Consider the following 13,804-nt stretch of genomic DNA (forward strand, 5'->3'; position numbering starts at 1 on the left):
TATTTTCTTGTCAGTCCGTCTTAATTTATTAATTGCTTTTTTTCTTATTTAACTCTCTAAATAAAAGCAGCTATTCATAAATGTTCTCCTTATCCCTTTTTTCCCTTCACAGAAATGGCAGGATATTATTAAGGAAGTCAGGTTTCTACAAAGAATAAAACATCCTAACAGTATAGAATACAAAGGCTGCTATTTACGTGAGCACACAGCATGGGTAGGTATTTGTTCTCTCCTTGCTATAACTTTAGTTGGTTTTGGTTTAGAATGAATTAATTAAGACTCTCAAACTGGTTGTGTAAAGGCATGCAAAAGCACCTGAAATGTTAGTTAATGCTGAGAGAGGAAAAGCAGTACCTTCTAGAAATAGGCATAATCCTACAATTGTATGGGTGTAATTATTCATATAAGAGAAGTGCTAAATTTCTTTTAAACAGAAATGGCTTCTTTTTGTTTAATAATTAATAAACACCACAGCTAATTATCATTTTAGTATACTGAACTTAGATTTGTAATGTTTGGTCATTTTTATCCAGTTTAAATTTTGGAAGAACTCCTAAACTTGAGGCTATGGTTAAACAGACAGCAGTGATGTTGGTCAGGTTCCCTCTCTCTCTCTCAGATTCCCCATCTGTAAAACAGGAATAATAACAGAGCCTACTTCATCATAAGGTTGTAGAGGTCGTTGGTGGTTCGGTGGTAGAAGTCTTGCCTTTAATGCCTGAGATCCTGGTTCTCTTTCTGGCCAGTGTACCTCATACACAGTGTTCCCTGTCTGTCAGTAGTGGCTTGCATATTCCTATGATGCCAATCAGTTTTCACCAGCACTTTCAGACTAAGATGGACTAGGAAAAAAGGCCTGGCAATCTACTTCTGAAAATCAGCCAGTAAAAATCCTGTGGATCACGATGTTCCGATCTGCACCGGATCACGGGGATGGCATGGGACCTGGCAGCATTTCCTTCCATTGTGCATGGGGTCTCCATGAATCGGGGCCCACTTAGTAGCAACTAACAGTAACATAAGGTTGTTGTGAGCGTTAGATTATTTAATATATATAAAATAACCTGGCATATAGGAGATACTCTGTATTTACTTTACCAAAGAGATATTTAAGCGGTAACCTACACTTTATACATATAGTTCCACAGTACAATTTTCTGATTCCTAACAGTTAGCAGTATTGTTACTATAGGTTAACTGTAACAGAATATGTATATTCCTTTCTAATTTTAATAGTTATATATGAAGTACACATTTTGTAGAAGTGATTATATGTTAGCATTATTAAAAGATTAATTTATCACTGGTTAAACTTTATACATATAGTTAACATTGATGAACAAATGAGTATTTATTTTTCAAGGTAAATGATAACTGGTGCCTGTTTTACTTAAAAGTATCTTCTGGATCTCCTGGGTGAATTTATTTGATCTCAAATGAAATCTTTATATTTTAATATTTTTATAATTTTTTTTTCCCACGTAGCTTGTAATGGAATATTGTTTAGGATCTGCTTCAGATTTACTAGAAGGTAAGTTTCCTTGTATTATTAAAGAAAAAATAATAATAACAAAATACAAAATTCAGTTAAAGATTTCTTAAATTATGTTAACACAAAATAATGCAAAAACTTTTCCAAAATAGAAAAACCCTACCCTAGATATTTCCAGGTTTGTAGCATGGTATGTGCTATCCTCATTAAATATTATATAGTAGCATAAGATAGGAGGATTCTCTTATTGTGACTTTACAGGCTTTTTTCTAATTTCTTTGTCGCTTCAGCAGCTTGACCTGCTCTTTGTGTTCAGATCAAAGATAAGAGAACATATCTTCTGTTAATTTTGTTTTTGTAATCACCAAACGATTGTTTAGTATTCTTAACTAAGAGGAAGATTGGCTTTGAAATAAGCTAACAGCTGGATACAACTATATACCAGTTCTAAAGTTCTATCGACTTGTTTTACTATCTTAGAAAATGTTAGTATCCTAAAATTGTCCCATGTATTAGGAATGTATATTTATTATTTTAAACTGTAATATTCTATATAATAATTAATTTCAAATAAATTCTTTATTTTAAGTTCACAAAAAGCCATTACAAGAAGTAGAAATAGCAGCAATAACACATGGTGCTCTCCAGGGATTAGCCTACTTACATTCTCATACCATGATCCATAGGTAAGTTCTTTGAAAATTATCATATATTAACAAGCAGATGGCTTCTTGCATTTATCAACCCAAAAAATTAACTGTAATTTTTGTCGGTTATAACCAAATAGAAGTGTTTCAGAATCTTGTAAATGCATGTTTTTTAACATGTCCATCTTCTAAAAAGATTACACCTGGTCTCTCTTTTTAGGGTTATTTTCATCTTTGCCTGCTCATGCTACTGGGTCTTCTTGAGTTATGCATACTTTATGGATTTGTGGTAGAAACTTAATTGTAGAATCACTAAATGTACAAGCTGGAAGAACATTGGGGATCATATAGTCTTTTCCGTTTTACAGATGAAGCCCCAGTTTGTGACTCGTTTCCTAAAGGTTGCAAAGCTAGATGCATTAGAGCTAGAACTAAACCTTTTGTCCTCCTGGTAACTGATACTGCCAGGTTTGTTCCACTGATTTCATGACATGGACAAATAAAAGTTACTTAAGACTCTTTATGCTTTAATCACTGATAGTGGGTAGTAACTTTGATATGAAACCATTTTGTAAAGCATTTTTGGCACTGGTATTGGTTTTGACGATTTTAGAAGAAAACTAGCAATTTTTGATTTCATATGTATCAACCAGACAGTGCATATTAAACTGTGTAACAGGATCATCTTGACTTAATGGGCTATCATTTTTTTTTTTCAGATGAGCAAAGTCAGGTCCAAGAGAAATCCATGTAGCTTGTAAATAAGTCTGGTGGTGCAGTGGTTAAAACAATTATTTGTACCAAGGAACAGACTCAAGATAGACTATATGCTCCAATTAGCTGATTTTCTCTCTTTTGTCATTTACGGCTGTTTGACTTCATTTCTAGAAAATTGTTACTGTGTATTTATTCGAATTTTATAATTTTTATTTTCTAACTTGAATCTTAATAATCACTTTCGCAGTTGTAAGACTATCCTAGGACTTAATTATTTTGATTTCTCCTTCCCTATCTTAGGAATTCTTGTTTGATTTTTTATCATTTACAATACAATCTAATGAAGAAAAGATAAATAATTTTCTGTACTCCTTAAACCCAGAGATATCAAAGCAGGAAATATCCTTCTGACAGAACCAGGCCAGGTGAAACTTGCTGACTTTGGATCTGCTTCCATGGCATCTCCTGCCAATTCTTTTGTGGGAACGCCGTATTGGTAAGAATTGTCTTATCTGTTATTGATCCTCATAATTGAAAGACACAATATGTGGTTGTACATTTTTCCAGATGTCTTTTTTCTGTAAATACACCCACTCCTCACTTATCAACATGGTTAGGTTCCAAGACCACGTCATTAAGGTGAAAATCAGCATTATACAAAAATGGAGGATGACCACATTAGATCACAAAATGGGGGTTGATTACATCATTGCATACTACCAAATTACATCATTATGTAACTGCTACATTATATCATTATGTAATTGCCAAAACAGTGAGAATCATGGCTCAGCCAAGCTGACAAATAACCTCAAGCATCACAGCCAGGATTACCCTCTCCTCACCCTTCAGCGTTTGTTACTGCCAGACATGTGTTGTTAATGCACAAATGGTTGGATAGTAAATTTTTACTATTGTTGTAAATGTGAAATGTCAGATAATGAGATAGTCAATAAGTGAAGAGTAGGTGTATAATGCTATCTTGGACATTTTAACTTTAAGGACTATAGTTAGTTTTTAATATAGATTTGAGTGCTGCCCTTGAATCTCTTTTTTTTTTTTTAATCTTTTTTAAGTCTCCCCCCCCGCGCCCCAGTTCCATCCACATTATTAATTATCTGCATCATAAATTGGGTGTGGGAATGAAAAAGTTTTAAAAAATCCAGGTATGGGGAAATAGAAATGCTAAATGGAAATTTGTGTGTTTTCCTTAGGTTTACCTTTACTATGTTTCAGTGATTTTCAAACAGAGAGCACCTGAAGGCTGGTAGCTACTTCAGAGTTGTTTTTTTTTTTCTTTTGTTTGGTGTTTTTGTTGGTTGTTTTAACTTATTTATTATAGAGATTTTCAAATACACACAAAAGTGGACAAAGATATAACAAAACCTCATGTTCCAATCACCTAGCCCAACAATATTGTCTCATGGCCAGTCCTACCGTACACATTCTCTCTGCCTCCCAACCCCACCCTCGATATTTTGAAGTAAACCCTAGACACCATATAATTTTATCCGTAACTAATTCAGTAGTATTATCAGCAAGTCAGAAGGAAATAATTTTCCACGTTTTCAGCTTTCTTGTGTTCTCTTACTCTGTGTAATCTGAAAACGGTGCCTGATGGCCACTGCATCTCCTTCCCCACCTGCCTTCCAAATCTCCCCTCTCCTGCTTTATAAAACAAATGCTTCGGACCCATCCTGAATATTACAGTGGTGAATCTGCTTTGGGATGTAAAAGCCTCTGAGGCATACCAAAGGGACAATTTGAGAATATGTAGCATTTATGAAAAATATTGAAGGGTCAGAGTGCAAACTCATGGCAGGGCCCTATGCCTTTCCAGTCATCTCCCTTCCCCTTCTTTTTCTCCCCCCTTTTCTTTTGCCTCCATTACACTCCCCTTTTCTTTCCAGATTAGAATTTAGAACTGATGGTTGTCATGGGGACACATATTAACATGTTTATTTGCATTGAAAAATGAAGTCGGGCTTTTCTGACAGCAAGTGACTCTGACTTAGTAATATGACCATGAAGACTTCCTTTGCTATAGGTTATATGGTACTTTTTTTTTTTAAATAAATGAGCTAATTCTGCAGCTCCAAGGTTATGATGAAAATATATTTAAAATTCACATATAATATACGTGTATATGCTATACATTATATTCATCTATTAAACTTATAAAATTTAAATGTCATCTTAAAAATGTGCAGTGGGATACACATAGTTTTTTAATATGTAGGAGACATATGAATAAACAATTTGAAGGCCACTGCTTTAGATGACAAAAATTTCTTATGTAGAACCCTAGTCTGGATATAAAAAAAGGTTCTGTGAGCAAATAATACTTCTGAATGATTCCCTTATTTAGAAATTAATGATGAATATTGGATATTAAAAAATCCCTGGAAAGCCCTGCAATAAAAAACAAAAATCACATCTTTAACCTTGTTTAACTTAGTAATTTCCCAAACTTACTTTAGTGTCTTAAAAAAACACTTAGGGAACACCCTATTATTGACAATTAAAAGTTTACTTCATTTACATATTTGTTAATTTGAATATAGTATATTTGGAGCACAAGAACTACATATCTATCTATATGTTGTCACGCGCATTTATGGGTATCTGGTAACAATGTTACTGAAGCAATCAGCAGCTGTTTTAAGTGTCTGCACTTAACACCAAATACAAATGAAGCATAAAGCAAAGTAGCATCAAGAACTCTGGATTCTAGTTGAAGACACAAATCAGTGTTTCATTTTATAACTAAGAAGCCTATAAAGTTGAAAACTGTATGATTGAGTTGGGAGTTTTTATCGTGGAACATTATTTGTATTTGAAAGAAAGACTGACAGACAATCTGTGGTTATCCAGTCTTGGGTATTATGGTAGATAATTTCTCAGTTGTCACGTCAAGGAAAACAGCTGACATTATTTATTGTCAGTGATAAAATTCAGTATTTCAAGCAAAAATTAGACTTTGTAGTGAGGTCCTAAGACCAAAAATATTTGAGAACTGCTGGTCTGTGGGTATATGCAGTACTAGAATCTGCAGAACTAGAGCAGAATACAGCCCTGCACTGGGGGGTATCTTTGTTTAGAGTGCTGCTGTATGATCATGACAGATGGTGAGACTGAGGATAGTCTCAAACTATAAATGGCATCCTAAATATTTACCTCACAGCCTGGAATACATTTATTTCTCATTATAAAAATCCTTATGTTCACTCCATCAGCCTGACACCAGAAGAACTAGATGGTGCCCAGCTACCACCAGTGGCCGCCCTGACAGGGAACACAACAGAAGGTCCCTGACACAGCAGGAGAAAAGTGGGGTGCAAAACTCAAATTCTACTAAAAAGACCAGACTTAATGGTCTGACTGAGACTGGAGGAACCCCAGAAGACATGGGCCCTGGACTCTCTGTTAACCCAGAATTAAAACCATTCCCAGAGCCAACTTTTCAGACAAATATTAGACTGGACTATACAACATAAAATGACACGTGTGAAGAGAGTTCAAGTAGATACACGAGACTAAATGGGCAGCTCCTGTCTGGAGGTGAGATGAGAAGGCAGAAAGGGATAGGAGCTGGTTGAATGGACACAGGAAATCTACGGTGGAAAGGAGGAATGTGTGGTCACATTGTAGGGATAGCAACTAGGATCACGTAACAATGTGTGTATAAGTTCTTGTATGAGAAACTAACTTGAGCTGTAAACTTTCATCTAAAGCACACACACAAAAAAATCCTCATGTTCAGATAAATTGACTGGAATTGAAACCAGTCTTCCTCATATAGATGGTCACTACATTCTCAAAGAACAGTATACATTTTTCAGACTTTAAATGAACATTTTATGTTTTAGGATGGCCCCAGAAGTAATTTTAGCCATGGATGAAGGACAGTATGATGGCAAAGTAGATGTATGGTCTCTTGGAATAACATGTATTGAACTAGGTAAGCATTGTTCTTCATTACTGTGGAGTGAGTTTTGATCAGTGTTTTACCTTAATTTTTGTACCTAATTACAACATTTTATCTCATGTGCCACTTCCTAAGGGGAGCAATAAATACAGACTGTATTAACGTTCTAACTTAGGTTTTCTGATAATTTTCATACATACTAAGTTAAATGAGGGTTAAGATAATTTTCCACTGTGGTTTTAATAAGTTTGAAATATCTGTTTCTAACATTAACGAGTATTTCTTAAATATCTAGAAAGTATCTATGAATACTAAGTTTATCATCTGTAGAAGCTCTCTAAAGCATTCATGAATTATTTGCCTCTACCTACAGTACTTAATTTAAGTTAGGTATGGTAATTAGATGTCAGGTTGTATACTATATTGTAGAAGTTTGATTTTATGCACATATTTTGTTCTGTTGCCCGTAAGTGGAACTGTGGTAAAAACAGTTGACCATCATAACTTATTAACATTCTACTGTCAGTGAGCTAGGTGAGTAATTGAACTGCCTCTGTAATTGAAGGTGATGGCCATCGTCTTGCACTTGATTCCCAGTCTTTCCCCCACTAGCCCGATATCTTTTCTTTGTTTTTCTTCTTATAAGAATATTTCATTTAACATATTTAAAAGTGGAAAATATTACTAGTATTTAATCGAAACATTCTAGAAGGAGTAACCAAGGTCTGAAAAATAATATATTAAAAGTAAAATCAATGTGTAATTCTGGTAAATCATTATCAACCTGGATTTGTCAGTAGTTTTCTGAAACAGGGAAATTGAGGTACAGTGAAGGTAAACGTTTTCTTAATATTACACAGGTTATAGTATAATTTCAGTAACAACCATACTGTTTCTATTTTGTGGTCCAATATTTTCCCAAAATAAGGTAATCTTTAAATAATTTCATTTTTTTGTTGGAATTCCTACATTAACCATTCCCTTCAAGCTCTACCTCATCATGTTTATTATATAGTTTGACAACACCAGGAATCAGAGATTTTAGAGATTACCATAATGTCATTCTTTCGTAATATCTTGCTTTCAATTTGAGGTTTGTGAAATATTTCTATAAGTCCATTTTTTAAGAAACCTTGATATAAACGTAGAGAAGAAACTACGGGATATATTCTACCCATGCCTTGCTTTTAGATACTCAGGTTTTCTGGTATATACTTGTGCCCTTACTGGTGATGAAATTGCATTAATGGTCTGTTAGTTATCAGTGCTATATTTTAAGATTTACATAATTAGAGGAAACTACAGTTTTTACGAAATTGCTTCTTATTTTTCTAGGCTGTCTAGCTTTTTATTCTAGTTCATAAAATGGAGTGCCTTCACAATGGACTTTCTTATAATAAAACAACTTCAGGAGATGTGACTACTACCTTTAGATCATTTTAAGTGGGTGAGATGTTTCAGAGACTTTAGCAGAGTTTTAGGCATACATTTGGCATCTTCATCTTTTATAAATATTCATAACCAGTTTTTATAATATTACTTGGAAATGTTTTAAATTCTAAAATGCTCAATCAGGAATTATATTTTAAGCCTGGCTCTGTTGTGTGGGAGATGTCTAGAGTAGCACTGTTCAGTAAAATGTTCTACGGTGATGGAAATGTTCTGTATCTGCATGGCTATTGAGCACTTGGAATGTGGCTAGTTCAACTAAGCAACTGAATTTCTAACTTTATTTAATTTTAATTAGTTTACATTTAAATAGCCACATGTGGCTAGTGATTACTCTGTTGAACAGCACAGATCTAAAGGCATGATTTTCAATGCAAATTAGATTCAGTGTTGGGAAATATGTCTGTTATGTGCTTTTCCACTTTAAAATTGTTAAGGATAATGACTTAAAGCAAATTTATAATTTAGGTAAAGAGCAAACATCAATTGTACTATCTTTGGTTTTAATAAATGTAGTTCTGGATGAATATGACTCTTTGTCACCTTGGTATCACAAAAGTCAAAATAACTTGGTAATTTCTTCTGACCCAACGTTAAAGTGAAGAATTTTTCATAGATAGTTTTATTTGCTTGTTTACAGTTAATCAGATGAAGAAGACCCCTAGTGTGTTTTTTTCAGCCATATGTACAATTGTATAGTTTTCTTTATAAAAATCAAATTTACCTTTGTTTTCTGCTTATATACTGAGGATAGAAAATTAGAAAAAGTGAAAAGAAAATAAATCATCCATAGTTCTACTGTCTAAACATAACCATTGTAAATTTCCTTCCTTTTTTTTTGTTGTTTTACTTTACACATAATTTTTCATGTTGCTGCTGTAATTGACTCCTCTTAACATAATACCAACCTAATGCTATATATATATATATACTTTTTAAAAAAATTGTTTTTTATTGTTGCCAACAGGTTGCCGTTTATGAGCTGAGTAACTTTGGGCACCTTAACCTATCTCACAGGATTAAGTGATACATATCAAGCGCTTAGAATAGACCCAGACACATAGTAAGCATTGATAAATGTTGGTCATTTTTCCAATTTGTGCCTGATGTAGTTCCTTCTTATATCCTCAAGTTAAGGGTTAAGTAAATCTAACTTACAGAGGAACTTCTTAAAATAAAAACACCATCCCATCCAGAAAAAAACAAAAAAGGGACAAAAACTTTTCTCCCGTGTCTTAACGTCCTGTAGAGAGCCAAGGTGAAAGGAAACTTGTTTAAGTTGATTATCAGTACTGATTCCCAAGCAAGGACAAAGTCATTTCTACCATTGAGAGACATAGCCATAAAATAAAATGGTAAAATTTGAACTCATTTACCTCACCTTTTGATAATTACTCTCCTGTGTAAGTACACATTATTTGAACTTTTTCTCTGGAAGTTTTTTTCACTGGACTTTGTTTTCTGCAGTTTGCTTTCTAGAACTTCCGGTTCTTCTATCTCAATTTTATGTCATTTCCTCTTTAGTTTTAGTGGTATTAATTCTACAGAAGCAATCCATGTTTATGGAAAGAGACATCTGAGAAGCATGTTCAAAAGATAATAAGGCACATGGATAAACCTTGAAAACATCATGTTGAGTGAAGTAAATCAGCAACAAAAGGACAAATACTGTATGATCTCACTTATATGAAATAAGCAAATGTATAGAAATTAAAGATCATTAGTTCTTTCAAGAGGTGGAGGGTGGAAGGAAGGGAGAGTTATTGCATAGGGGGCGTTAAGTTTGTGTTATAGTAGTGGAATGATTTGGAAAAGAATAGCAAGAATGGTGGCACAACTTGAAGAATGTAATCAGTGTCAATGGTGCTGGACTACCACCTCTGAGGGCTGCCCTGACGGGGATCACAATAGAGGGTCCTGGACAGAACTTAAGAAAAGTGTAGAACAAAATTCTAACTCACAAACCAGACTTACTGGCTTGACAGAGACTGGAGAAACCCTGAGAGTACGGCCCCTGGACACACTTCTAGCTCAGTAATGAAATCACTCCTGAGACTCAACCTTCAGCCAAAGATTAGATAGGCCTATAAAATGAGACTAAAGGGTCACACCAGCCCAGGGGTAAGAACTAGAAGGCAGGAGAAGACAGGAAAACTGGTAATATGGAACCCAAGGTCGAGAAAGAAGAGCCTTGACATGTCGTGGGTTTGGTAATCCGTGTCACAGAATGATATATATAGTAATTGTTTAATGAGAAGCTAGTTTGTTCTGTAAACCTTCATCTAAAGTACAATAAAAAAAGAACAACTGACAGTAAAAAAAAATAAAATCAGTGTCACTGAATTGGACATGTAGAAACTGTTGAGATAATATACATATGTTTTATAGTTTCACCACAATTTATTTAAAAAAAGATAAGATGGTGTCTCTAACTTTTATTATGATAAAAAATATATTACATAAAATTTAACCATTTTCAAGTATATAATTTTTTGGTATTAATTCCATTTACCATGTAATACAACCATATCTATTTCTAAAAATTTTCATCACTCTATGAACAGACACTCTGTACCCATAAAGAAATAATTCCCTATTTGTTCTTCTCCTCAGTTTCTGGTAATCTCTACTTTCTGTCTCTATACATTTGCCTATTATAAAGATTTCATGTAAGAAGAATCATATAGTATTTGTCTTTTTCTGTCTGGCTTTTTTCACTTAGCATAATGTTTTTGAGATTCATCCATGTTGTGACATGTATCATAACTGCATTCCTTTTTTTAATATTCCATTGTATTTATAATATTACATTTTGTTGATCCAGTCATCTGTTGATGGACATTTGGGTTGATTTCACCTTTTGGCTATTATGAATAATACTGCCATGAACATTCACATACAAGTATCTGTTGAGCCCTTATTTTCAAAATTCTTTTGAGTTTATACCTAAACATGGGATTGCAGGGTCATGAGGTAATTCTATTTTTAACTTTTTGAGGAATGTAACTTTTTTGGGAACATTAAAGTTTAGTTGTAGCTCATACAAAAAACCAAACCCAAACCCATTGCCATCAAGTCGATTCTGACTCATAGCTACCCTGTAGGACACAGTAGAACTGCCCCATAGGGTTTCCAGGGAGTGGCTGGTAGATTTGGAATGCTGACCTTTTGGTTAGCAGCCAAGCTCTTAGCCACTGCATCACCAGGGCTCCAGTAGCTCATAGGATTATTTTGAAACAAAAAGTTGAACCCACCAAAATCTATCACATTTTGTGTTTGGTGAATCTCTTATATTATTTTTAGTTAATTTTAGTGCTCTTTGATAAATTGAGAGATGGTTAAATTTATAGTAAGTGAAAATATAAAAAGGCATATTCTGGTTTGATGGTATACCGTTCAAAAAATTTAAGGACCTTAATAAATTATCATAGAAACAGATAAGTCATTTATTTCATTCATTCAGAATTTCTTCAGTAAGCCCTTCTCCTTTGTAAGCTATTCAGTTTTAAAGCCATTAGGTGGGACATAGTGAAGTTAGGTGTCCTTACTAGGTGGTGAGCCTTGGTAGTCCTTAGTTACGTGTCAGAGTCGAGAAAGTAGAGGAGGGAATTCCCACAGAGAAGTAGCCTGATGCCGACACCCATGCCAGGTGGGCAGTCCTGTGTGGAGATATGGAACCATAGTGGGATGACTAAGGCATTCATGCATGGAAGCACTCTGCATGAGGCATCAGAGCCCAAGTACTGTGAGAAGATGACAGTGCAGAGGGAGTGTGCCATCGTATGAGTCTTAGGAAAATATTCATATCTGGGGATGACATGACACAGAGTGGCAGTGCCTGGTTAGGATGCAGAGAAGTGGCCCAGTTTTAGTGGGGTGTCAGAAACTGAACCGGTGAAGTAGGTGTCCATCCTGTAGGGCAACTTCGAATGGGACTCCAGAACTTGAGCAGAGAGGATGGCTTCTGCTCAACAGAGAGGGTGCTTGCAAAGATTGGAAATTGGTTGCATACAGAGGAAGTTTATCAAATAAGAAAATACAGTAAAGATAATGGGAGCAGGGTTTGTCATTGTCAGAGAAGGACATTACAATTATGGAAAGAGAAGGCTAGAATAAACACTATGGTGTTCAATTGGAATTGAGGTATTGTAGTGAACTCATGGTTTTAATATAGAAATAAATTTAAATGTTTAATGTGCCTGTATGTGTATAAATACGTTATGTACATTTATGTATTCCCTATGTCTGTGCCCTGAGAGGGCCTGGGAGCAGTGACATGAAAATAGCAGTGAGCACACTTAAGTCCATGGCTCCTTGGAGAAATGGCTGATCCAGCTTCTAGGGCAGGAAAAGTATGAGACTAGAACACCTTGATTGTGCCAGAAAGCAAGGAATTAATCAAAGAATGTTGAAAAGATGCAGAAGCCAACTTGACGAAGCTCCTACTGATCAAATATGAGACAATGTGAATACCAAAATAAATTATTAGTAATAGGTTATTTAAAAAAAAATAAACAGCTACCATCAACTTGGTTCCAACTCATGGTGACCCCATGTGTGGCAAGAGTAGAACTGTGTTCCATGGGGTTTTCAGTGGCTGGTTTTTTGGAAGTAGATAGCCAGGCCTTTCTTCCGAGGTGACTTTTTGTAGACTCAAGCCATCAACCTTTCATATAGCACCTGAGCATGTTAAGCTTTGCACTACCCAGGGACTCTAGCAGATTATAATTATATAAAACAGAATTCTACCAATCCATATAATAAATAAATAAAAGAATTTAAAAAAATTTTATAAGAAGCATGGTATTTATAAAGCTTCAAGGTATCTTCTTATAAACCCACCCACTGCCGTCGAGTCGATTAACAAGGATTAACAAGTCTATTCACAAGGATTTTATAAGAAAGTATAAGAAGGCTGACCAGGAGGAAAATAGAAGGCACAAATTACCGATATCAGGAACGAGAAGTAATATCACCTTAATACCTAGATTTTACAGATATTAAAAAGGATAATAGGGAAGTATAGTGAAAAATGTTATGCCAATAAATTTGATAACTTAGATAAAATGGTCAAATTCTTAGAAAGACACAAATGGTCAAAGTTCTCTTTGCTATAAAATAGGTCATTATTCTGACATTTTGAAGAATGTTATTGTTTATAGGAAATACATTTAGGTATGGCGGGGCATCAGATCAGCAATTTACTCTCGATGATTTGGAGGAAAAAATCTTTCAAACTTCACTTCAATTTTTTAAAGTACGAACTTGTTTCAAATTAAGGAAAAATAAGTAAAAGACCTTTAGCAATAAGTGCTTCCGTGCCCTATATAATAGGCACATATTTTACCAGGCAAGTTTTCTTTTCTTTTACAGCGGAAAGGAAGCCTCCTTTATTTAATATGAACGCAATGAGTGCCTTATATCACATAGCCCAGAATGAATCCCCTACACTACAGTCTAATGAATGGTGAGTATTACTAAGAGATATATTACTCAACTTTGTATAAATGAAATGCTTTTTTATGACCTGTTCTCAAAACGAGTTCATTTTGCTTAAGTAAGATGTGTTAC

At 34.6% G+C, this 13,804-nt stretch overlaps 1 protein-coding gene across 4 annotated transcripts in view; it reads left to right on the plus strand.

The window, feature by feature from the left end:
• Window positions 1–13,804, plus strand: part of TAOK1 (TAO kinase 1) — a 154,458-nt gene that overhangs the window by 90,736 nt on the left and 49,918 nt on the right. Inside the window, exons 4-9 of one of the 4 annotated variants that reach the window (XM_003416726.4) lie at window positions 113–214; window positions 1,486–1,531; window positions 2,082–2,178; window positions 3,239–3,352; window positions 6,726–6,817; window positions 13,607–13,700. In XM_003416726.4, coding sequence (XP_003416774.1) covers window positions 113–214; window positions 1,486–1,531; window positions 2,082–2,178; window positions 3,239–3,352; window positions 6,726–6,817; window positions 13,607–13,700 — 545 coding nt within the window. Of the gene's footprint in view, window positions 1–112; window positions 215–1,485; window positions 1,532–2,081; window positions 2,179–3,238; window positions 3,353–6,725; window positions 6,818–9,220; window positions 9,297–13,606; window positions 13,701–13,804 lie in introns of those variants that run through there. The other 3 variants (XM_023556226.2, XM_023556228.2, XM_023556225.2) reach the window with 3 other exon arrangements.

This window comes from Loxodonta africana, chromosome 18, assembly GCF_030014295.1.
Source record: "Loxodonta africana isolate mLoxAfr1 chromosome 18, mLoxAfr1.hap2, whole genome shotgun sequence".
Taxonomy (NCBI): Eukaryota; Metazoa; Chordata; class Mammalia; order Proboscidea; family Elephantidae; genus Loxodonta; species Loxodonta africana.